This window comes from Micromesistius poutassou (assembly GCF_964030765.1).
Source record: "Micromesistius poutassou genome assembly, chromosome: 21".
Classification (NCBI taxonomy): domain Eukaryota; kingdom Metazoa; phylum Chordata; class Actinopteri; order Gadiformes; family Gadidae; genus Micromesistius; species Micromesistius poutassou.
Window position 1 is genome coordinate 9198547 of NC_140291.1, and position 26397 is coordinate 9224943.

Below are 26397 nucleotides of genomic sequence, written 5' to 3' on the forward strand. Positions count from 1 at the left end.
TTACCCCTGATTGGCCCTGATGCCTTTTCAGGGATGTGTTCAGAAACATAAGGCCTCTCTAGCCAGTTGGCTGGTTAATCTTTGTGCTCTCCCCTGTTCATAAACATCGACATGTTGGGACGTCTCCGACGGGCACCGTGACCCCTCTGACCATAGTCCTGTGTTTGGGCTGGTTAGCGACAGTGATCTTTTCCCAGGTGTTGTTTTCCCAGGTGAAACAGTACTGTCCACACTTATTTAATTTAGTTGTGTTGTTCTTCCTATAAAAGTAGAAACAACCTTGAATGTGGTTTCTGCATCGAAGGATGAGTGTATTACAAAAGCCCTGTCTTTTATTTCTTTGTGATCCTCTTGACTTCCCTGTAGGGCCATAGCTAAGGCTGTGGAGCACTGCAAGCCCAGACAGCCACCTAATAACATACCTGAAGACTACCTGCTGCTCGCAGGTACTGTTTCCATTTTTGTCATTATGTACACACAACAACCCATAGGTAATATGTTTTGAATGGACTGAGCCCCTCTGTTGTTAGCCCTACCAGTAAACCATAGCTTGTGGTTAGCTGACCACACCGCTCTCTGTTGTTAGCCCTACCAGTAAGGTATAGCTTGTAGTTAGCTGACCACACCGCTCTCTGCAGGGGGAGACGTGTCTGACTCAGTCCTCAGTTTGGTTCAGAAAGGAAAGATTGAAGAGATTTAAATGGTTTTCGCTTTCATAATTTGTGGTCCGTTATTGGCCAAAATATGATGTTCATATGAAGCCTCTAGATGTTTTTACACTGCCAAATATGCCCGTCTTATGCACGCCTTTTTCGTGGCACGGTCGGCACGTTTACACTGCCCGAGGTAAATTGCCTGCTTGAGCTAGCACCCCAATTTACCCTCCCGGCCCCTCCCACAGTGTCACAAAATTGACCCTTTTGGCCGTTTTCTAGGACTGGAGCCTTTCAAGATCGGCCCCTATACCAACTTCGTCAACATTGGTGAGCGCTGCAATGTGGCCGGCTCACGGAAGTTCTCCAAGCTCATCATGGCAGGAAAATACGAGGTGAGGAAAACAGCACTGTCTTGTTTCCTTTTTTCTTTCCTTTCAAAACATTGTTTTAGGAGGATGTACCCTCTATGTTGTTCTCGTTGTCTTCCGAATCCCCTCCAGGAAGCAGTGAACATAGCCAAGGCCCAGGTGGAAATGGGAGCACAGATTCTTGACATTAACATGGATGAAGGAATGCTAGATGGTCCCAAAGCCATGGCTCGCTTCTGCAATCTGATTGCCTCTGAACCCGACATAGCACGAGTAAGAGTTCTCACAATGTTCTTAATAATAATTATATTCTTAGGGTTTATAAGGTGAGTGCTGCAGGCAGCGCTCACCGATTGTTCTTCTTAGACTTCATTATTAATCCTTCTTTATTTTTTCTATACAAACCTTTGGACTTATCTTTAAAATATCCATCTTTGCTTGGAATCGCATGGAATCTTATTTGCAGTATTATGATGTTACAAACTGGGTGTTTGTGTTAATATCATATATGAGCTAAAAGACATCTTATGGCCAAAAGTGTCGCCAAAGAGAATGGAACGGAAATCTTTGAAGTATAAACTACCCTGCTCCTGAGACACAAGTCCCTCAAAATGCAATGTGATACAAGAATAGTTTCATTTCAAACATTATTCTATCTAACATTAACTTTCTAACATGATTTGCCTCGGGTGTACTGTGTAGTGGGTAACACTGTTTTTATTGGCAGGCTAGCAGGTCCCGTCGACTTGCGCTAGCCTAGCACCAGCGATCTATGTAAATTGAAGGACCGAATGAAAATTGTTGAAAAAGGTCTCCAATGATCAATAACACACTGGCTCACTTGGAAATGAGACCCGATGTCCAAAATCCTGAACTATCCCTTTAACAAACGTTGTTAAATTTCAGGCTTTGACTGAATGGTTTGTGAGACTAGTAAAAATAACTAGTTTCTCTTTATCTTTTTTACGGACACCTCTCTTGTTTGTAGGTTCCACTGTGCATCGACTCGTCCAACTTCTCGGTGATTGAGGCGGGGCTGAAGTGCTGCCAGGGGAAGTGCATCGTGAACAGCATCAGCCTGAAGGAGGGTGAGGAGCAGTTCATGAGCAGGGCGGCCACGGTGAAGCGCTACGGTGCGGCCGTCGTGGTCATGGCCTTCGACGAAGAGGGCCAGGTGAGCTAGGGGTGATTTAGAGTTGTATTTACTGTAGCATTACTGTAGTGTGGAACGCATTGAATCCAATAGCATGTCACCGAAGAGCAACAATGCAACAAACAACATTATGCAATATCACAGGAAGTTTTGCAACTGGAACGGACAAGTTCTTAAAGATGCTGTAGTTAAGGTTTAAAGCTGCTCTCTAACGAGCTGCTGTGACTATTTTGTATGCATTCTTATTAGGAGTTGCTAACAATCTCAATACAAGTTACTACTTACGTCTTTGACAATGTTGGTTCACCTAACAAAGTGTGAATGAAACAGCCCCTTTAAAGGCTCATTCACATGGCCGCAATAAATTAAAACTCTTGCCAAACAAAGGGTTGAAAACAAGGTTTATGAAACAACAAACCTCATTTCAAACTGACATAGCATACTGAGGTCGTGAGATCCAGGAAACATGAGATGAGAGAGCATGAGAGGGAGAGACACGGAACCAACCTGCAGTGAGCCGTTGGATTCAGTGGATCTCCTGAACTATCAACGCCAAACTAAAGTCTAAACTGAGGAATATAGGCGTGATAGCAGGACTCCGGACCTCCTGCCCTGAACAACGAAGACAATCAGCATCTCTGGGTCGACATCAGCTATCAACACCATGTGCTTCCTCCGCCAAGATCACATGATTGATGTCAGCTGCAGCTACCTGGGAAGACCTAGAGGGAGAGACAGGTAGATGGAGAGACAGATAGAGGGAGAGACAGGTAGAGGGATCGGGTCACAAGAGAGACAGGTAGAGGGAGAGACAGGTAGAGGGAGACAAAGCAAAGGGAATACACAGAAAATCTGTTAATGTGACATATGTCGCTTTTCCACCGACAGTACCAGCTCAACTCGACTCAACTCGCCTCGACTCGACTCGGTTCCAGGCACGTCGCGTTTCCATCTAAAAAAGTACCTCTTCAATGTGGGTGGGTCGTAGAAAAGAACCTCTCCAACATGGGCGGGTCGTAATTAGGTTTTAATCACGGGAGACGCGATTCCCGGGAAATCTGAATCTGATCAAGACTATTTCCTGATTCCCGGGAAAGGTTATGATGGGAAATAAATTAAAATAAAAAGCTCAATGACTGCGCGTCTATTGTTGTCATATGGTAACGTTGATGGAGGCGAAACTCGAGCCCTGGGAAAGGAACGACACTAAAACGAAACAGCGAAACACTGATCCTCCAGAGCCAGTCCGTGGACTCCAGCCATGCCGGACACACACAACCACGCCGGACACACACAACCACGTGCAGCCTAACTCTAGCCCCGGGAAAGGAGCGGCACACACGGCGAAACGCTGATCAGTGTCCCCTCGGGAGCGGGTCCGTGGACTCCAACCACGCCAGACACAACTTAACTTTGAGTGATTATTCCCATTTACAGCCGCTGGCCAATCAGTTGCCAGCAGCCTGTTTACGTCACACAAAAGTGTGACGTAAAACCTACTCCGCTCGCTTGGAACCTCGACGGAGGTAGTACTAAAAAAAGTACCCGGTACTAGGTACCAGGTACTATTTTTGCCAATGGAAACGCAAAAAAAGGCGGGGCGAGTCGAGTCGAGCTGGTACTGTCGGTGGAAAAGCGGCAATAGCCTACTGGCCTGTTTCCTTGCAAACGTGATCCTGGAATGGGCAGCAGACTTTATCCCCTTTTGAAAAACATTTCACTTTGGCCTGCCAAACAACCCCTTCAGTCTCTTCTGAGAACTCTCAAGGTCCACCCTAGCAATCTCACAGGCACGGTGCAGCCTAAAACAGAACTCAAACTTTCTTAGCCACTTCTCCTTGAGTGGCTTCGGTGGACCAAATACTGTGTGCACGAAAACCATGTCACAGGACTAAAACCAAACGACTCCTGTACTTCCTCACGTACAGCAGAAAGCATAACATACATCCCCTCATCCGAATCCTTCTCAGACTCCAAACATTTTGCACTCAACATGGACTTTAATATGTGGTGGAAGCACTCCAGAGCTCGTTGTGATGCTGGGTGATATGCACGAGAAAAAAGCATAACCTTAAGCTGCTTCAGCACCTGAGAAAAAGCTCTAGCCTCACGATTTTGAGAAAAAGAAACTTGAGAACAAGTGATTGTTCTACCACATAGTTATTATTACCTGCCTTGGTACATGGAAGCGGACCCACACTATCTGTGTTTACTCACTCAGCGATGCCCCCCACTGCTGGAACAGGGTGCAACAGCACAGGAGAGATGGTCTGGTTAGGTTTTACCGGACCTACAGAGCTGTACAACATCCTTCTTTACCCAGGAGACGGTAGAGGGAGACAAAGGGAACACACAGCAGGAACGTGGAACAATGGACACTAACCAAACCAAATTGTACCAGAATATCAGCTTCTCCACTGAAACGGGCCCAGTCAACTAAACCACAGACAGGTTTCTGAATTGGACCGGGTCCACTGAACCAGAGACAGGTTTCTGAATGGGGCCCAGTCCACTGAACCACAGACAGGTTTCTGGGCCATGGTGCAGCAGATTGGCCCATGCACCGAATGGCCAGAGAGTTTAGCTAGACAGCTTAACAGTGGAGCTGGCAAGGCTTTGTTGAGCTGTTAATTGCGCTCATCCCAAAAGCCAGGGAGAGACCATTTATTTTACATACCATGGGGTCATTGTCTTTATAAAATAAGCCTGATATGGATTGATATGGAAGACAGATTAGTCATTAAAAGGGCGATTTCAGTCGCCATTATGATTTATATACATGTAGGTTTTTCAGTAGACACCCAGGCACCCAGGTGTGTTGGCTTTTATATCTTATCTTTCTGAAATTGGTGTAGAAGGATGCTTCCAGTGGATGTGAAGTGACCTGCCAAATCTTGACACATACTACTCCCTCCCATTATTATTATCATTGTTAATTCAAAGATTTAAAGATTATTAAAATCTGTAAAAAGATTGTTAAAATGATTTGGACTGTTTAAAATAGGCTTTGATCATCGTTGATCTTGGTAAAAAGTGACATGCAGGTAAAATAATGAACTGAACCACGAAAGCCAAGTTCATAAATCATAAAGTTTTTAGTAACTCAGTTACCTAAAGCAAGCCTCCTAACCTTTCTTTGAATTACAAGAGGGCCAATTTTGTCTTTTATTTATGCAGTCAAATCATAGTCAGTGATATAAGAATTACACTAACAACTAACATTAGCTATGTGACATTAATATCTAAATGATTAATGACACAAAACTCATTCACCTCTGGAAATATCAGTTCACTACATCATCAGGCTAAATCAGACCAAATGCAGTCCAGTGCTGTTGATACATTGATAACACCGCTGTAGTCGCTATGTGACCGCAGTAGTTAAGTTTATGGCAGAAACGCAGTTTATCGCCTCCTGGCTGCGTGCACAGCTAACCATGTTAGTAAATGGGATCCCTCCTATAGGTGTGAAAGCACCATGAAGCTATTGTTGTAGTATAACTCTTTGTAAGTGGCCTTTGTCAGCTGTTGCTGACAGCATATGCACCGTGAAAATGGGTTTCAAGTTGACCCCGCCTGCCTCAACATGAGATGTTAGACTGCTCCCCCCTCATTACTTACTGATCAGGCCATCTCTTTCCTGATTCGATCGGGGCACACACCTGGCCTGTCCATCACGTGTGAGAGGCAAGAACGGGAGGGATCAGAGAGGGGCCGGTGCTTTTTGGTTTGGTTTCAAAATCTCTAGTCTCTACTGACGACATAACAGACGAGATGGTTCATTAGGTCACGATAATGTGACGGGGGATTGTAAATGTTCCTCTCCCTTCCAGGCCACAGACACAGAGCGTAAGATCCAGATCTGCACTCGGGCCTACAACCTTCTGGTCCACAAGGTTGGGTTCGAACCCAGTGACATCATCTTCGACCCCAACATCCTCACCATCGGCACAGGAATGGAGGAACACAACACCTTCGCCATCGACTTCATCAGGGCCACCAGAGCCATTAAGGTACACACATGCTAACAGGCAGCTGATGGGTGTCTGATATTAACAACCACACATTTACCATCTCTTTTTTTCTGTGTGTGTGTGTGTGTGTGTGCGTGTGCATGTGTGCGTGCAGGAGACCTTGCCAGGAGCCAGGGTGAGCGGGGGTCTGTCTAATTTGTCCTTCTCGTTCCGGGGGATGGAGGCCATCAGGGAGGCCATGCATGGAGTATTCTTGTACCACGCCATCAAGGTGCGTGATTGGTTTGTTAGAGTTCCCTAGCAGGAAGATACCCAGACATCCAAACCTCTGTTACATTTTGATATGCTTTTCTACGGAAAGGTTAGGGCCACATGTGATTTTTATTTTGAGTTCCGAATTGAAGTCAGAATTCTGAGATTAAAATCTGAATTATGAGATTAAAGTCTTATTTATGAGAGTTAAAGTCAGTATTCTGACTTTATTCTCAGAATTTTGACTTTAAACTCAGAACTCAAAAAAGAAATCCACAAGTGGCCATAATCCTCTTCCGTACTTTCAACGTTTTTATTAATACAATTGATACAACAGCATTGTGATTGGTGAAGTGCTGAATTAGTTCTGTAACAATGCCCATGATATGCAAATCTCAACTATGAAAGTAACACTCCAGTATGTTAACATTGAAAGTACTGCATATTTAAAGCATATTCCTGAGGTTATATACAAGGCCGCGGCCCAGCCCTGGGTCTCCAGTCGATACTCCATCAGAAGCCTGACATCCTATCCTCCCCTGTCAGGACGGGATGGACATGGGCATCGTCAATGCTGGGAACCTGCCTGTGTACGACGACATCGACAAGGAGCTGCTGTCGCTGTGTGAGAACCTTATCTGGAACAAAGACGTAGACGCCACCGATAAACTACTGGCATATGCACAGGTACACACACACACACGCACACACACACACACACCCCCCATTCACCATTCAGGCACTGATAAAGTTTATTACACGGCTCTTCTCAATGCTGTGGAATGCTCCGTTCACTTGCATGGGCCTTCCCGACTTCCTGCAGAGAAAATAAGCCCCTTCAGGGCGAAGCAAGACACCTCCGCTTTGCGTCGGTGTCCTGTCAGGGCTTATTTTCCCTGTTAGATTTCAGCTTATTTCTAAACTGTTCCTATAGTCTCTGCGTTGTGTATATTCCCAATTGTAGTAGTAATTCTTAAAGTGTAAATCAAGGAAGCTTTACAGGTTGGATCAGAGGGTTGAATGGATGGTCTATTCCAGGATATAATACAACAAGATACAGACTTAGGTTGAATAATCTATAGTGTAGGTGGTGAGGAGCAGTCTCCTGACGTGCTCCTTGGCTGTCGATCCCTCTTCTCGCCGAACCGAAGGTTTGGGCGAGTATTATAAGAAAATGTAAATAACAAAAGAACAGAAGCAGTCTCCCCCTTGATAAGGTATATGGCCCTGGCTATGCCCCAGACTAACCCTAAAATACACAAATATTCTACACCCGATAATGACCGGCATTCTATACATTATCCCTTACATATTGTTTGCTTGCAGGCGCTAATATAGCACAGCGCCGTATGTTGCTACTCTTAAATGTTACTTCTGTCAATTTGATGTGGGCCTTTAAATGACTGTCTTAGGTTTTTCTGCTTGACATTCTGCTGTAGAACTATACAGCGGGAGAGAAGAAAGTCATGGCGACTGATGAGTGGAGAGACAGGACAGTGGAGGAGAGGCTGGGGTACGCGCTGGTTAAGGTATGAAGGCCACAACTCAATCCTATCAACCTCATTCCTCTGCTTATGTAGTTGTTTTCTATTTCTCCTGACTCCATGTTCAACAAGTTGTGCATCAGGACTCAGATCTTTGCAGAGCTTCCTGCGTTTCCACTCCCCCGTCTCAATCACATGGACACCAGGGGCAGTATAGCGTTTCCAAACACGAGTAATCCAGAGAACGGAAATGCTAGGCAGAGCCTGCTGCATTGAAGATATGTTGAATAAAGATAAATAATATATCCATGTGACAAAGATATTCCAAATTCCTTGAGATGTTCTGCTGAAAGTGGACCATACATCGACTGGCAGAGCGTGTACGCCTCTGAATAGTGCATACGCACACAACGTAGGAGTGTGATTTGGGCTTTAGATGACCTTCATATCCCGACCTTACGATACACGTGGCAGAGTGCGGAAGCAGAGGATGGTGAAACTCACTTGAATGGTTTTCCCCCATCCTTGTGTATCTTCAACACGTCTCTCTGTGTTGTTGTGTTCCTCTGTGTATCTTCACCACGTCTCTGTGTTGTTGTGTTCCTCTGTGTATCTTCAACACGTCTCTCTGTGTTGTGTGTTCCTCTGTGTATCTTCAACACGTCTCTCTGTGTTGTGTGTTCCTCTGTGTATCTTCACCACGTCTCTGTGTTGTGTGTTCCTCTGTGTATCTTCACCACGTCTCTGTGTTGTGTGTTCCTCTGTGTATCTTCACCACGTCTCTATGTGTTGTGTGTTCCTCTGTGCATGAAGGGCATAGAGAAGTATGTGGTGGAGGACACAGAGAAGTGCCTGGCCCAAGTGCTCCGGTACACGCGGCCGCTTCACGTCATCGAGGGGCCGCTGATGGACGGCATGAAGGTCGTGGGGGACCTGTTCGGCAGTGGGAAGATGTTCCTCCCACAGGTAGGTCATACAGGTGCATCTCAATGCATATTGTCAAAGTTAATTAATTTCAATGATTCATTTTAAAAAGTCAAACTCATATATTGTATAGATTCATTCCACCAAAAGCCTATTTCAAGCCTTTATTTGTATTAACCTTGATGAAAACCCAAAATTCTGTATCTCGGAAAAATGTGAATATTGTAAAAAAGTTCAATATTAGAGAGTTGTCACTCTCTAATCAGCTAATAACCTCAAAATACTTGCAAAGGTTTCCTTAGTCTTCTTTAATGGGCTCTCAGTCTGGTACAGGAGACTTCACAATCGTGTGTGTGTGTGTGTGTGTGTGTGTGTGTGTGTGTGTGTGTGTGTGTGTGTGTGTGTGTGTGTGTGTGTGTGTGTGTGTGTGTGTGTGTGTGTGTTACCTGTAGTGGTAAGCGCGTATATTTGCTTCTGTAAAGTGAGGCTTATAGAGCTTCAGAGCTCAGAACTTAATTCTATATTCCATAGATACAGCTACAGGTTTTATGACGTGAGTCTCAGAGGAATCTTCTAGATAAGCCCAGGTTCTTCACATTGGTCTGATGATGGTTGGGACAGTGATCTTCATTCAAACCATGGTTCAGGCAACAGCACGTAACCAAGTGCAAGATCTGAACATTTTAAGGTTTATGGATAGAAGTAAATAATGCACAAAATGTACGATGCTGTGGCATCGTCAAATGCATCGTACGCCATCTTTGTTTGAATGCCTCAAGATAGTTTGTTGCTGCTGTGACGTAGAGGTCAACCGGAAGTGGCTCTATAACCACTTGTTGAAAGTTGCTACAGTGCCACCTAGCGTAGCGGAGTCAGCCATGCTCTGGGCATTTACTAGATTCTCTGAAAGGCCATCTATACTCAGACAAGTGATGTGGTCCGTTCGAGTGGCAAAATCGGTATATGGCTTAATCCGATCTAGCTGTCCCATGTAAACGCAGTCAACGGAGTCAGAGCAGATTAAATGTTGATACACAAATGAGCTGTCCTACTCTGTCCTTCACGGCAAAAAACTACGACTAGCAAGTCCTGTTAAATCTGTTTAAATGATATTTGACATTCAATTTCAGAGTTCCTTGTTTTCGCCAAGCGTGAATTTTTAGGTTGTGTTTGCTGAACATGTCTAGATGGCTTAAAGGTTTTTACACATTGCTCAGATAGCTTATCCATCTGTCTGATTGGTGGTAGAACTGCAGTCAACATTGTTTCATATTTGGTTGATTGTTTATTACAGATTTTACGGTTGGCATCTTATCACCATCTGTTATCTCATGTTGTTTTTCATTTCTGTAGGTGATTAAGTCAGCTCGTGTGATGAAGAAGGCTGTGAGCTACCTCATCCCCTTGATGGAGAAGGAACGCCAAGAGAAGTTGGCGTCTTCAGGGACAATGGAGGAGACTGTGAGTTCCACGGGGCTCACGTGTATCTCTGTATTCCTGTGGTCCTCGGCCCAGGTCTACTGGCATGCCACTTGGAAGCAATCCAGTCACTTTTGAGAAGCCGCTGCATGCAATTAGAGGACTGTATGATATGTTACTTGTCAAAATGAACAAAAAACTGTTTGCAGATGTTGAAATTACTGCAATAAAATGCTTTGAGTACTCAACCAATCTAATGGTATAATAATGTCCCCGGAACTTCATTTGGACAAAGGTTCTTGTGGTGGAAACACACTTTGGTATTAGTAATTTAGTAGTTAGTAACACTTTCCCCTAGTTTCTGGGGAAAGTTCCTGTGGTGGAAACACAGCTTATGAGGCGTCAGCCTTAATAAGCTCTACTAAATTATACTCAGGATTATGGTTATCATAGTTTTGTCATCTCATTCTATTAATTTCATTGGACGTCCGTTCCAATATTTTCAGGATCCATACCAGGGCACCATCGTCATTGCAACCGTGAAGGGTGACGTCCATGACATTGGCAAGAACATCGTAGGGGTGGTGCTGGGATGCAACAACTTCAGGTGTGTGTGTGTGTGTGTGTGTGTGTGTGTGTGTGTGTGTGTGTGTGTGTGTGTGTGTGTGTGTGTGTGTGTGTGTGTGTGTGTTTTAATGTTTAAGGTAAAAATGATCATAATAATAATTTGTCATTTATTTCCTTCTTTCAACGTTCCTTAGAGTGATCGATCTGGGCGTGATGGTTTCCTGTGATAATATCCTCAGAGAGGCCATTGAGCGTAAAGCAGGTAGGACTCGTCTCTTATGTAACAGGGACCACTGTGGGGTTGGTGATGGTATGTGGACCCTCTTTCAAGGAGGGGGAGACTAAACATCGCTGACATACTTGGATAGGCTCTACCTGAGCCAAGTCAATTCTAACCTAATAACTACACTCAACCATATTATACCACCAGGTGTGAGTGTGATTAGCCATTACAAGCCGTTTTGAAAATGTGCAGCTTCTGACATCACACGTGGGTGTGTCCACCTAGATGTATGACGGATAGATGAGCAACGTTTGCTACAGTCCACTGGGTAGGCTGGTAGACTGATCTATCCAGCACACATCTAGGTGGACACGCCCACCTGTGATGTCAGAAGCGGCACATTTTTAAAACGGCTTGTAATGGCTTATCCCACTCACACCTGGTGGTATAATATGTCCCCTTTAATCATATCTAACCTAATACCTAACTTAACCATCTATAACCGAATACCTAACTTAACCATCTCTAACCTAATAACTTAACCATCTCTTACATAATACATAAACTAACCATCTCTAACCTGATACCTAACTTAACTATCTCTAACATCATACCTAAACTTAACCACCTCTAACCTAATACCTATCTTAACTATCTCTAACCTAATACCTAAACTGAACCATTTCTAACCTAATGCCTAACTTAACTATCTCTAACCTAATACCTAAACTTAACCATCTGTAATCTAACATCTTCTCAGCTGTATCCGTTCAGTCTTCCCCAACATCGCCGTACACATGGAAACATCGAACCATTCGAACAAAGCTTAGGCTGTAGGACTCTGGAGGGAACTAGACTAATCCACTTGGTCCAGACAAGGAGATGAGTAACTTCATTTGTTTGAAGGATGCCCACTTATCGTTACACTTAAGACTCCACCACTGATTTCAATGTTGAGTTCCTTTTGGATGCGGATTATTCTTCTATATCTCTAATGAACACCTTTACACTGGAGAGCTGAAGGGAGCTTTCTCTAGGGGGACAATTTTTACAAATGCCTTTTAAACGGATGATGAGGCTGTGTTCATCCATGATGTTCTTGTAGGTTGTCCAAGGCAGTTTTTTTTACATAGCACTAGTTTAATATTATCTGGAACATCCTTTAGATTTCATTGGTCTCTCGGGGCTCATCACTCCGTCTCTGGACGAGATGATCCATGTGGCCAAGGAGATGGAGAGGCTGGGGCTGAAGATACCGCTGCTCATCGGAGGAGCCACCACCTCAAAGTGAGACCTGACAACATCAATGTGTGGGGATGCCCTAATATGTACAGGCTGACCACCTTTATATTTAGCTGAACTGTTTGTTAGGACATCATTGTTTTCAGGATTGTCAGGAGCCAGCTCTGGGGTCTGTGAGCCAGCTCTGGGGTCTGGAGCCAGCTCTGGGCTCTGGGAGCCAGCTCTGGGGTCAGGAGTCAGCTCTGGGGTCAGGCCAAACTCCCAATCACTTTGGGTGTCTTGAAAAGCGCTTTATAAATGCATTGAATAATTACTATTGAATGCAACAAGCTTCTTACTCTCTTTGTCGGGAGACAGGCAGGTTGAGTCAACAGAACCTTTGCATCACTCCATATACATGTTTAGTAACATCACATTGTTGCATTTACACCTCACAAAAAGTATAATACTATAATAATAATAATACTATACTGGGTTAGGGTGTTTCCAACAGTGTGTTTCCAACAGTCAAGCACAAGGTTTGAAATTGACTCACTCGTACACTTATATATATGTATGATAACTTGACAAAGACATGATATTCATGCTCTCTGAAAAATGTTAATACATTTATTTATTTATTTATTTTAATTGTATTATATCATTTTATTATGAGCAACACAATATAGGTGAATCTCAGGGCGTATTCACACCTGCCTTGTTTTGTTCGAACCAAACCGAAAAAATGGCTGGTGCGGACCTTTTGGGCTGGAGTGAATACAAACCATCCAACTCTTGAGCGGACCAAACAGCCGGACCGAGACCCAGCCGGAGAGGTGGTCTCGGTTCGCTTCCAAACGAACCCTGGTGCGGTTCACTTGAGATGTGAAAGCGAACGCACCTTGGTCCGATCCAGTTCTAAAAACCATACGCCTTTTTGGACGTAACAGGCACCCGCAAAGAGGAGACGAATGTCTATTGGATATTTGGGTCCGTTATACAATCTCCTTCTCCTCAATCTTCCTCATGATTGTGAAGCCTACTGAACCAGATTGAGAGACCATTTAAACGCTCAGGAAACCTTTGCAGGTATTTTGAGGTAACTAGCTGATTGTGTGTGACACCTACACACAATCTACAATATTGCACTTTTTCACAATATTCAAATTTTCTGAGATACAGGTTTTCATGAGTTTTTATTTTTTTTCATAATCATCAAAATTAATTCAAATAAAGGCTTGAAATATTTCACTTTGGGTGTAATGAATCTATATAATATGAGTTTCACTTTTTAAATGTAATTAACTTTTTCACAATATTCTAATTTATTGAGATGCACCTGCATAAGACCAAAAAATATGGAATGATGCTCACTCACTTAATAAAGATATATATCATTATATATCATGTAGAAATACTCGCTTCAAACCATAAAAGATATCGTTCATGTGGAGGAAGAGGAACGAGGAGGACTTGTTTTGGCATCACTCCAGGGCCGTGTTTGATCAGAGGCTGCCTGTGTCTTCTGTCTCTAAACCAGCAGCACTAAACACATCAACAAACGCTTGTTTAAAATAAGACTAAGTGGACTTTTAGTTCTGTACATCTGCATGGTCACATGGCGCTTTTACACGCATGCCATTTTGTGTCTGTTCCAATCCAAATCCTTGTGAAAAAGGTTAAAAAAACATTTAAAAAAACAATGCCTGAGAGTAGGAGGTCCACTGGTGTCACTGGTGGCTTTACAGTGAAGAAAGCTCTAACACTTTCTCTTTGTCTTTTGACATTTGGCATTTAACAAACAGACAAACTGTTTCTTACTTTGTCTTACCTGTTTCTTGTGATCTAATCTTCCCAGTGTTAAGTATGTTTTGTTGAAGTATGTTAAGTTAAGTATGTTTTGTCTGTGCTCTGTTTTTGTGTTTTGTCAAATTTTGTGCAATGTCTACGTGCTCTGATTCTATGTTTCGTCGTATTTTTGTGTAATGTCTACGTGATCAGTTTCTATGCTTTATGTTTTTTGTGCAATATCTTTATGTCTGTATGTCAGGGCTCCATTGAAAAAGAGGCTAAAGGTCTCAATGGGACTCACCTGGATAAATAAAGGTTAAATAAAAATAAAAAATAAATGCAGAAATTTAACTGGGGCGCAGACCAAACCAAGCCGTCCTGGACCACTTGTGAGAGGGGGTATCGGACAGAATCCAGTTGACCTTATGCAGTTTGATTGAATGTAGAACACAATCTGACCCTGTTGCATGAACCAAAACCCAACACGTTACTGACTTCCTCAAAGGGAATTAGTTGTAATCTAGTCAACACGACAACAGTAAAAAGGAATAAGTGTTACCCAAATACCAATACCTGTGATTAAATAACTCAATACTTTTAATAATATTAAACTAAATAGAGCAGCAATGTGTAACATTTCAGCTAGCTCGTAGCTTCAAATGACCTGGACTTACCTGTAGTCCATTCACATCCTATAACTGATATTTTCTACAGCAACAAAATGTTTACAAGAGTCTAACTATTGATACCCCCTCTCTTTGAGTCACACAGTTGCACCACGTGGACAGAACACTTGTCAAGTTATATTTATTCTGAAAGTCTCCCGCCTACTACCTGGAAGGGGCTCAATCTAACACATTGCGACTTGAATTAACCGTTTCAGAGCTCTAAACTATTTTAGAGCTAAATTAAACAATTTCAGAGCTGTAAAAAATGTGATTCTGTGAAGAAGGATATATTGTCGATCAATCTATCAACACCCCACCGCTAGGATTTTCCGTCCGTCTGTGTTGTTGAGTGTGGCTCATCAGTGCGGCTGTGTTGTAATGTATATATGGCAGAATGCATAGTAGAAAACAAAATGAAATCAGCGTAACCGATTTGTACCGTGATGTGGATGCTTTGTGCTCCTCAGGATTCACACAGCGGTGAAGATTGCACCGCGCTACAAGTCTCCGGTGGTCCATGTCTTGGATGCCTCTAGAAGTGTTGTAGTGGTAAGTGAATTATGTGTGACTACTGTGTCTACTTAAAAGATTCAATACATTCATACTTTCTCCGTATTCCATTGTATGTGAGGTATTCTGTGTGTATATATGAAATATTGAGGCTGCATTGTTCAAATGGACGTTGTGTGTGCCCTATGGCTTTTTTTGCTAGGAGCGTGCATGGACAAACTGTGTGCATTGTATAATTGTCCCCGATGAGACTTAACGTTGCCCCATTCTGCCCCAGTGCTCCCAGCTCCTTGAAGACGCTGCACGGGAGGAGTTCTTTGAGGAGCTAACAGAGGAGTACGAGGAGCTCAGACACGAGCACTATGATTCGTTGAAGGTGAGAAGACCCAGAAACTTGACTTAAAGGTACTCTAAGCTTAAAGAGCTATGATTTAAGTGCAATCCATCTCAGGTTGGGCGTTTCTGGTTTTACCGGTACGGTGAGCAAGCTTATACCGTTTACATTTTATCATAATGACTGTACCTGCATTTGTCATTATGAGACCTTCTGACAAATAAAAACATGGAGCCTATGGCTTCCATCAGCAGCTTTTGTTGATCCAAAACACAACAAAACTCAGGCTGCAACTGTACAGTCAATCTTCACCCCGTCTCTGGGACTTTGTCCATAGTTCTTTAGTAGTTCTTTAAGATGTCCCGCAAAACCCAGTGCAAACTCTGGCAAATCCCAATTGCAATCTTGCTTTGCTAGAGTTCCGGTTTTGAGAATCGGGATGCGGTTGTTGGGGAATGGAATCGGTCAGTGTCTGGAAGCTGTAGGGGCAGAATTCTGGACTCCACACACTAAACGACCAAAGCAGTTACATGTATCAACATCTATCATTAGGTTTGTGGTCTCTCATGTTTTGTAAATCAGAAAAATCATCTAGTGCTTGCAAGGACGTAGGTTTGGATTCAACATTGAGGGGGACCAATTTTGAGCGTCAAACACTTCATTTCCTGCATTCTGCTGAATTTGTGCCTTTTCTGAATTAATTTATGGCAGAAATTTCTTTACTATGTATAGGAAATTTACTTAGTGACAGTTCTCACCTCCACGTCGTCCATTCATTGCTGATAATTGGACACCTTGTCGGGCATTAACTCATATACTTTTGTGGTGTCACCTCTATACAGTTAATGGGACACTAATGCAGACACCAACCTGTTGTTCTTGTCACTGTCTGCGCCCGCAACCATAGACTGTATAAAGACCACGACTCCTTACCTGACCGGACCTGATCCATCGACCAAGCGTAACGCCTCTTGCACACTACCTCCGTCCGTCGACGGATGACGGAGGGCGTGTCTGACGTATGGGGGAGTAGTCTTTGTGGACTCAGCCTGCAACAGGGGCAACACTCTCCTTGTGCTCTCCTTGCACCAGGCATTATTAAGCCGGCTTTTTCCTGCGTCTTCCTGCTTGTTGTTGTTATTGCTAAATGGATCCTGTAGTCGCAAGGACAGTGTTGCCCCTGTACGTGTACCACAGCAATCGCCCAATTCTTAAATCCATTCTTAAATCCCTGCTGCTGGCCGGCTTTTTGACATTTCCACGGCGGGTTGTATCACAAAGACCATTTCATTGGACAGAGTCCAAGTAGCGGCACACTAGTGTATTTGCATAACCGCAATCTGATTGGCCGACGGACCCGTCGCTTCCCGAAAAGTTGAAAATTTCTCAACTTTTGACGCAGGCCACGGAGCCGACAAACGGACCCACAATGCATTTCGAGGGCGCCCCATGCAAAGTCAATGAGATGCGTCCGTTGATGGAGGTAGTGTGCAAGAGGCGTTAGTGAGAGTAACGTGCCTGCGCACGTGCGTGTGACTGTTAAGATGGTATGGTCCACTATAGGGGTGTCTGGAATGATTGGGAAATGTATTTACAGGTCAGAAGGATATATAAATGTTTTGAGCCCCCCGAAATGTTTTTCATTACCTCTTTTTTTTTTGAGGGGGACAATTCTACCTTTTCCAAATATTGGGGGGTACACGTCCCCTGTGTCCCCCCTGAAATCTACACCTATGAGTGCTTGCCAGGTATAACTCCACTAACTCCATTATGTTCCACTTACAAGCATCAGCTTCATGGAGCATCTGGTGCTAAAGATCGATTGTACCAAAGTCACCTGCTGCACACCACCAAGGTGACTGGGCTCCTCCAGACAAGGACGCAGGGTGGTGGTGTTGGAGTCGGTTTATTGTACGGTTTGCATATAATGATACATGGCCTGGGGCCTCATTTATAAAACTCTGCGTAAAACCCTCCCTAAAACATTGCGTACGCCCAAACCTCAGAACGTGCGTACGCACAAAAATATTCAGATTTATAAAACCGTGCGGCGCACACCTGTACACACTCTTCTCGTTATAAATACCAACTTGTGTTGAATTTGGCGTGCGTGCACGAGCGCCATGCTCCTCCCAAGTTCGTCCCATAATAGTCCCTATAAGGTCAATGCTAATTAATCAATGAATATTCCTAGTATATAAGGAGCCTTCGTTGACCTATCATTACACGGGAACACACGCATACATTACACACGCTCTCGTCTCATACCCCTCCCTAAATTCTCGAGCAATTCCAAAGCTGCCATATTTTAGCCCGTTAGAATACAGAGGCCAACAGGAGCATTATTTATTGGCCTTGTACCAATATGATAATTAATTACTATGTCATATAGGCTAATTTAATGTAGGCCTACATATATATGTATCAGGAAAATTAATACAACTTAAGTGATAGAGTTGGTCTGGCCGAGGATTGTGATTTCAATGGGTTGTAGTGTGTTGAACATAATATTGCCTTAATTCATATTTCATAATGGGTGCTTTTTATAAAATGAATAAATAAATCCGAAGTCATAGTATGTGGTGCGCAATGTGCGTTGGGTATCGGGAGGCATAGACATCTTATATCAGATGTCTATGTCGGGAGGTAGCGTGTTCTTCTTCTTTTGGCGTTATTGGCGGATTGCAAACCGATATGGTGCATTACCGCCACCAACTTTCTGTTGTCGTCTCCGGAGATCACTGTTTGAAAAACTTTGCGGGACCTTTACTCCAGGGTGAAAGGATGCGTAGAACTGCGCACTCTTTTCCGCAAGGAATTTTTCTATAAATCACGACGTTGGCGGTGAAAGATGCGCACATTTCATCCCTGTTTCCGCAACATTTTCGTGTGCAGAGACCTTTATAAATGAGGCCCCTGGTGCTGCCTGGTAGGAGATTTCTCTTGAGTGTGTGTGGAGATGGCTGGTTTAACCTGTGCACACTGATTACTCAATGTGCAACAGGTGTGCAGCCTCACCCAGCCTCAGAGTCCAATCAGACTCGGCCAGTTGAACAAAATGCATGAACAGAAAGCGGAGGAAGCGGTGCGGTGGACCAGCTCCATATGCCACCCATGGAGTCTCCCTAATCGGCCTTTAGAGAGACATGTCTGACAGCAAACCAGCTCAGATTTGGGTTCATTTTCTTTTGCTTCATGTTCGTATCACCCAATCTGGTTACTTGTAGCGGGGATCTATAAGTGTGTAATCTGCCCACGTTAAACAATATATAACATCAGTTTAACAACAGTGAATAATACCATCACTTCAGAAATAGGTGGACAGGTTGATTGGGTGTGTGGTCGATGTGTTTGTGTTCCATGAAAACTCGTATGACTTTGCTGTGAGGATGAAATATCATGAATGATGATAAATAGCGCTTTTATCCAAAGCACTTCACAGTGTTGACTAACATTCACCCATTCATGCACACATTCACGGCGGAGTCAACCACGCAGGGCGACAGCCAGCTCATCAGGAGCAATTACGGTGAGGCGTCTTGCTTGGATACCACGACACTCAGCTGGTAACCTTGCGGTTACCAGCCAACCCGCTCTACCTCCTGACCTAATGATATACTGATGAATGGTCCTCTCTCAGGAGCGGCGCTACCTCTCCCTGTCCCAGGCCAGAGACCAGGGCCTCCACATCGACTGGTCTGCACAACCACAACCAGGTGAGGAAGAATAGGTTGAGGGATTTAATAAACCTATCAGTGTCTTGTTCCAACAGTGCATCACTTCCATGTTAAAGTAGATTTGTTGAACAATTAAGCATTTAGTCCATTAGTAGAATTTGGGGTACTATTCTCACAGTTAGTAAAATAAAGTTCACCCCCATCTTTCAGTGCAGCCTCAGTTTCTGGGAACCCGTGTGTTTGACTCCTACAACCTCCGCAACCTCATCGACTTCATCGACTGGAAACCCTTCTTCGACGTCTGGCAGCTCAGGGGCAAGTACCCCAACAGAGGGTACCCCAAAATATTCAAGGACAAGACCGTAGGTATGAAAAGAGCCTCTCCTGATGGGAGGCTGCCCTCTCCTAGTAGCGACCTTTGTAGTGTGGCTGACTAGAAAAATATAAAACCAGGGTTTAGGGAAAATGGTCAAGTACACTTATTTACACACACATACATAACACAAAATGATGATAAACTCGAAATCAAATGCCTATCTAATAAACATTATACTAATCAGTCAAGTCAAGTGGTCCTATTCACTCTCGTCTTTGAACGCTCAGACAAGCAGGCTGTCTTCCTTCACATCAAACCTTTACCTCAGGACCGTAGTACTCCTCCTTGACCATGCCCCTTATGACGTCACATATTGGCCTTTACAACATTGTGCCATGGATTGACTCCTACATGAAGAATGTCCGTATGGGCTCCATTAAAAGAGACGTGGTGACCTCTGACCTGCAGGCGTAGAGGCCAGGCGGGTGTTTGACGAAGCCCAGGGGCTCCTCAACCGTCTGATTGACAGCCAAGGACTCTGGGGTAAGGGTCTGGTGGGCTTCTGGCCGGCGCAAAGCGTAGGGGATGACATCCATGTCTACTCAGAAGACGCCACGCCACACTGCAACACAGAGCCCATCGCAAAGTTCCACGGACTACGACAGCAGGTACTCCTGCACGGCTTAAAAGAACATCTTTAAAGGTGACATGTTATGCCACCAGGTTTGAGTGTGATTAGCCGTTACAAGCCATTTTGAAAATCTGCCTCTTCTGACATCACAAGAGGGCATGTCCACCTAGATGTATGACGGATAGATGAGCAACATTTGCTACAGTCCACTGGGTAGGCTGGTAGACTGATCTATCCAGCACACATCTAGGTGGACACGCCCACTTGGGATGTCAGAAGAGGCCGATTTCTGACATCACAAGTAACTGCTTGTAATGGCTAATCACACTCACACCTGGTGGTATAATATGTGACCTTTAAAGTGTGTATTATACTGGGTGTATTAAGCTAGCTCTTTATTAAGCTAGCTTCGAATCAGTGGTGCTTAATCGGGTTCCTACCACTCATCCGTTTGTCTCTCTTGTCGCTCGCAGGCAGAGAAAGACAGCGCTAGCTCAGAGCCCTACCTCTGCCTCTCCGACTTCGTGGCTCCCAGAGAAAGCGGGTTGGCCGACTACATCGGGCTCTTTGCCGTGGGCGTGTTTGGAGCTGAGGAGCTGAGCAAGCAGTTTGTGGAACAAGGAGATGACTACAGCAGTATAATGGTCAAAGCGCTGGCTGACCGGCTGGCTGAGGTAAAGTCAGACGTACAGCCTGTACATAGACATATATCTGTTTATTCTTCCCCTATCCCACCCCATACTGCCTTCACAAGATATATTGTATGAATATATAAAAATATAATAAAATGGAAGTGACACTGGGTATATATTACAGGATAATTAGCCCAGATGTCTCCTTCTCTTGGTTAGCAAAGCCCTGAACCATTCTGATGGTTCTTCATCATCTGATGGTCAGATCATCCTGGGCGATTTTAAAATCGTTTTGGTCTTCATCCAATTGGGACCGTAAGATCCAATCATAACATTCATCAATTTTTATAAAGATCTTATTAAGGATGTTCTGGAGAAAAAAAGAGTGTGAAAACTAGCATTGCTCATTTCTCAAGACTTGCGGTTTTGAGAATCAAGACAATGGTCGGATACCACTCTCAGGTAGTTGTATCTGTAGTTATTTTACCACTGGCTAGCTAGGAGAGAAATGGAATCCACCCAAACTTTTTATAAAAGTCACATTTCTGGGGCCTTTGTGAATCAATTTTACCCTCAAAAGTATTTTGCACACTGAAACCCGTTAGGAACCACTGGTCTACACATCCAGTATGTAGGCCTGTTCTGATCTAAGCTCCTCCAACATGCTCCCTTCAGGCCTTTGCAGAGGAGCTCCATGCCTGCGTCCGCAAAGACATGTGGCGCTACAGCCCGGAGGAGGAGCTGCTCAGCACGGCGGACCTCCACCGGGTCCGCTACCAGGGAATCAGGCCCGCCGCCGGCTACCCCAGCCAGCCCGACCACTCTGAGAAGAAGACCATGTGGAGCCTGGCAAACATCCAGGAACAGACTGGTGAGCCCCCAATCAGAGACCTTGGGCCCCTTTACACAGGAATAATACCCCTTCTGAACATAGACTGCATCTACATTTCAGCCTCATTAGTCAAATCTAAAATAAAATGGGTTCGTTCACCAACACTTACTGGCTGTTCCGGACAGGTGGAGTTACCCGGCGTTTTACAATAAGTAGCGTCCACTAGGAACGCCCAAGATCAAATCTGAGAGTAAAATGTATGGCAGCATATCAATCAATATAACTACAGGCATATTACAAACTAATGATTTTAGGCAAATGCATCAATCTAATCTAAGCCCATTCAGTATCAACCTTACAAACAAAAGTTGTCCCAGAAAGTTATTTCATGGGATTTTTATTAAATCTATAATAGAACCATTTTGTGTGTAAGATGAACAAACAAAATAGAATCCCACAAGTTGCAGGTGGGGCTGTACAAGGGATTTCTTACCTTTCTTCATCTGATTCAACCCCAAAAGTGTGGAAGAAATTTTCGGAGAATCTAATATACAGCATGAGCTATTGAAAACAGAAATTGACCTTCACTCAGTAGGCCTACTAGTGTTTAAATGTTTAGGATTATTTTTTATCTGCTCTGTTGGAAACCACATCCATCTTCATTCTCCAAGAAGAAAAGTTAAATGATCATGACAACAAATCTGTACAAATCATCTTCAGAATAACTAGAAAAGCACCACTGTACCCAGGGGCTTACAGTGAAGGAAAGCAAGGAGAAGGGTTCAATTCTTACGGTCAAATGAAATGGAATGGAAGTACATTACTTTTGAATTTTGTTGGAACATGGCACCATTTTTACAAACTAACTGATGGTTCTGTGCTTATGGAATTGATTTGATGTTGAATATACAAACCCATCCAGATGATGGAATGCTATGTTCATGGATGTTTCCATATGTTCAGTGCACTTTAACATGCGTTCATTCAGGAATTGACCTGACTGAGTCTCTGGCCATGACACCAGCAGCCTCCGTCTCTGGCCTCTACTTCTGGAACCCTCAGTCCCAGTACTTTGCCGTAGGGAAAGTCACCAAGGAACAGGTGAGTCAAAAGAGATGCATGTAGGCTTTGTTCACATTTCAGTTCCTCACTGAAGGTCTGTCTGGCCGCACGCCTGTTGAAACCAACTTCTCAGAGCCCAGAAAATGGGCCGAGCCATCGGTGATGGGGGGGGGGGGGTTCAGTTCTATTACACAGCCCGGCAGTCTGCACCATTTCAAAAACAATGTCAGTGTCAAACGAAAGTGTAGCGATCAACAACATGGATTTGAAATAGACCAAATAACAAAATTAACAAAATCTTTCCTGAAGCTTCCCTGAGGCTTTTCTCCGTGAAGGAAGTATAGCAACCAATAACGTAATAACGGCCGATAACATAATCATTTAAATGTAATAAAGCCAATAACATAATAACTTGCCAAGAATATAATAAAGTTGTTGAGCCAATAATGTAATAACTTTTTGCCAATAATGTAATAACTTATTACGTTATTGGCATTGTTATTGGTATCACTTTATTTTATTTTCAATTTCTGGAGAAAAACTGTCACACTTAGCCTTAATATTGCATCTTGCAACACATACAAATATCTGACCTTACAAATCAAATCAAATCAAACTTTATTTGAAGTCTCGAAATCATGAAATGGAAGCCGATATCTGACAGAAGTCCCTCACTGGCCTCTCACCACTAAAACCACATACCTGAGAATGATATCACTTCCTCCCAAGCCCTCTCTCTCGCCAAGAATGCACATTGAAGGGCCCCCGTTAGGCCATGCCCACATGGGTCAATCAAATGCTGCCCACCCAATGACGACTCATTATGAACTAAACCCCCCTCCCTAGCGCTGATTGATCCGTCGACTTTTGGGGTTTTGAAAGTTGGTTGAAAGTAACTAATGAATCTCAATTAATTAAATAAATACATCCCCAATGTGTATGTGTTGGAGGTGAGGGACCTGAATAGTCATGTGTTGTCATGTTTGTCTTAAGTGTTTTCTTTCAGTAGAAGCCTCTGCAGCCAGGAACTCTTCCCTCAGGTGACCTCTGGAACCCTTTATTGTCTCCCCAGGTGGAGCATTATGCTGGGAGGAAGGGGATGGGAGTGGCCGAGGTGGAGCGGTGGCTGGGGCCCATCCTGGGCTACGAGACGGACCAGTAGAGTGGAGATCTGATCCCAGAACAAGTTTTGGAATTACATTTTTGTGAGATTGTGAATGGCACAAGTTAGGGTTGTTTGTTTGGATGGTGGTTTCCATGGATATGAACTCGGTACATCAAAGTAGTTTGTTTCAGTTTTTTGTATACATTGTAGATTAAAGAGCCAGTGAGAAGTTTTTTATTTTGTTGATTTAACATGGTTGATTTTGTCACGGTTACTAAAACAGACACTAGGCTAAAATCATTTTTGAGAAGTATAATCCTATGTTTTTGCCAGTCTCCCCTCAACTCTAAGTGAGCGCTCCACTCTTGAGTCGAGCGCTCCACTCTGAATCGAACGCTCCACTCTGAATCGAGCGTTCCTCCACTCTGAATCGATTGCTCCTCCACTCTGAATCGATTGCTCCTCCACTCTGAATCGAGCGCTCCACTCTGGATCGAACGCTCCACTCTGAATCGAGTGCAGGTATGAACCAGCATCACATTCTGTTCATGATGCAGAGGAGCCTGAAAGTAAACTCATGGACGTCCCGATGAAGGGGCGATGGCAGCGAGGTGTTTGTGGAGCTCTGCCTGGCCGCATTGGACGAGAGAGGGCTTCTCAGACACCTGTAGTACAACACTATGCTGTGTGTGGATCTCCGTCTGAGCACCGGTTTATTCTGTTGCCCGAGTGAGGGTTAAGCTTCACATTATGACGTAACAGTGGGTGGCGCATTTCATAGTCGACCTCACTCACTATATCGCTCATCAGTAGCGGTGCCAAAGAAACAAAAACAACAAAAAAACCATAATACTACTAGAGATGAACGAGATTCAATGATCCCCAGGCTAATATGCTACATAATTGAATGTAGCAACTAAATGTTGCGTTTTACAACAATACATATCCCAATTCATAAAAATAAAAAGCAGCAAAGCGGGCAATCACTGAATTGATGTCCAACGCTTTGGTCCGTCTGAAGTTTCCAATCGCTCTCTGGACACTGTTTGACTGTTCACCACAAACTCAGATGACGAGGTTGATGACGAGGATGCAGATGACGAGGTTGTGCTTTTCTCCTCACATGTGGTCGCTGCATTTCGATGCCCACGGTAGCAAAAAGCAAAGCAGTTTCAGCATAAACAGTATTATATAATACAGATACAGATTTAATTAAAGATGTGATTGCCTCAATCTCCTCCACTGTTTCTATATTTTTTAAATCAGTGTAGGCTATGGTATGTTCGCCCATGGTTAAATAAATGTTTAGGCCTACTAGAAGGATTTCAAGCAATGTTTTATTCGCAAAGACTGCAATATTTTTTAGAAAGCTGTCATGCACCTGCGCATGAAATGGAAAATCGATCTCTGAGCAATTGATTTCAGCATGTTCTTTCTGGACAAGAGTGGACGTTATCAGGAAACCAGGCCCAGATAACTGGCAGATGCCAGCTCCAGACTTGTGGCCTGTAGATGATGAGAGAGGATTTCTGTGAGGCTGAATATGCTTTCCAGCATAATGACATGCAGGACAAACTGTCCATCAATCAATCCAATCAGGGATTTTGCTTCGGTCACCCTTTAAGCATTTGACTGGTCGCTCACATCTGCGAGAGTCACTGAAATAGCAGGGAGAGCTCTGTTGATTGCCCACAGTGTAGAAAATTGGCAGGCCCATCGTGTGTCTGATAATCTTGTCAGTTCCACCACCCATTTGGTGGGCTCTAGTTTTTGTAGTTTCTCTATAAACAGAACAACAGACCCAGAAAAAAGGTTGTAGAGCATCTGTACTATTGCAAACTGGTTTGACATTATGCACACAGTCAACTAAAACCAAGTTTAGTCTGTGTGCATAGCAATGAATGTATGCATGTGGCACTTCTTGGCGAAAATGTTCCTGCACACCGTTGTTGCACTGTTACATGACTGATGCCTCGTCGTAGCACTGGGCAACACATGCGTTTTGGTCGATGTTACATTTAGCCAACGTCTGTTTTACTGACTCGAGTAGAGAGTCTAAGCCCTCTGCCGGAATAAAGTTCAAGAATTCTTCATGAATCTTTTTTGCTTACGTCTTTGGCTTCATCAACCATTAAAGCAAAGTGCTCTCCCATCTTTACCTCGTTGCTTTTTTTTATTTAACCTCTATTTAACCAGGTAAAAGTTAACCTGACTCTCGCCAGATGAATTTCGTTCCACCTGGCTCAGCTATGAAGCAAAAGGTGACGTGTAATGTGCTCTGATTGGCCATGATGTTGAGCGCCCGCCTCCTAGTTCATTATGTGTGCTGATGCTGACCTCTTGTGGCTATGTGCGGTTCTTACAGCTGGCTATTATATGTGCTCGGTACTGCTCCCTGTGGCTATGTGAGGATATTACTTCCTAGTGCTGATATTCGTCACAGCTCTCACAACTTTTTTATACTGTCGGTCCCAAATGCCCGTACAAAAGGGCTTTCGTGTATTCTGCCCCCGAGGCATGGAATACATTGCAGGAAAAGTTTAAACTGAACAAATGTATTCCATTTAATGCTTTTAGATCAAAAATCAAAGAATTCGA

The 26397-nt window shown here is 43.8% G+C and overlaps 1 protein-coding gene across 1 annotated transcript in view; it reads left to right on the plus strand.

Moving 5' to 3' along the window:
• The window catches only part of mtr (5-methyltetrahydrofolate-homocysteine methyltransferase), a 38197-nt gene extending 12244 nt beyond the window's left edge, over positions 1-25953 (plus strand). Inside the window, exons 12-33 of the mRNA XM_084485367.1 lie at positions 367-446; positions 936-1048; positions 1157-1297; positions 2013-2198; positions 6011-6190; positions 6306-6422; positions 6950-7090; positions 7843-7932; positions 8701-8853; positions 10165-10272; positions 10737-10837; positions 10992-11059; positions 12187-12307; positions 15168-15249; positions 15488-15586; positions 19185-19260; positions 19432-19587; positions 20006-20205; positions 20642-20842; positions 21476-21671; positions 22621-22733; positions 23767-25953. Coding sequence (XP_084341493.1) covers positions 367-446; positions 936-1048; positions 1157-1297; positions 2013-2198; positions 6011-6190; positions 6306-6422; positions 6950-7090; positions 7843-7932; positions 8701-8853; positions 10165-10272; positions 10737-10837; positions 10992-11059; positions 12187-12307; positions 15168-15249; positions 15488-15586; positions 19185-19260; positions 19432-19587; positions 20006-20205; positions 20642-20842; positions 21476-21671; positions 22621-22733; positions 23767-23856 — 2812 coding nt within the window. The 3' untranslated portion in view covers positions 23857-25953. The remainder of the gene's footprint in view (positions 1-366; positions 447-935; positions 1049-1156; positions 1298-2012; positions 2199-6010; positions 6191-6305; positions 6423-6949; positions 7091-7842; positions 7933-8700; positions 8854-10164; positions 10273-10736; positions 10838-10991; positions 11060-12186; positions 12308-15167; positions 15250-15487; positions 15587-19184; positions 19261-19431; positions 19588-20005; positions 20206-20641; positions 20843-21475; positions 21672-22620; positions 22734-23766) is intronic.
• The last annotated feature ends 444 nt before the right edge of the window (positions 25954-26397 follow it).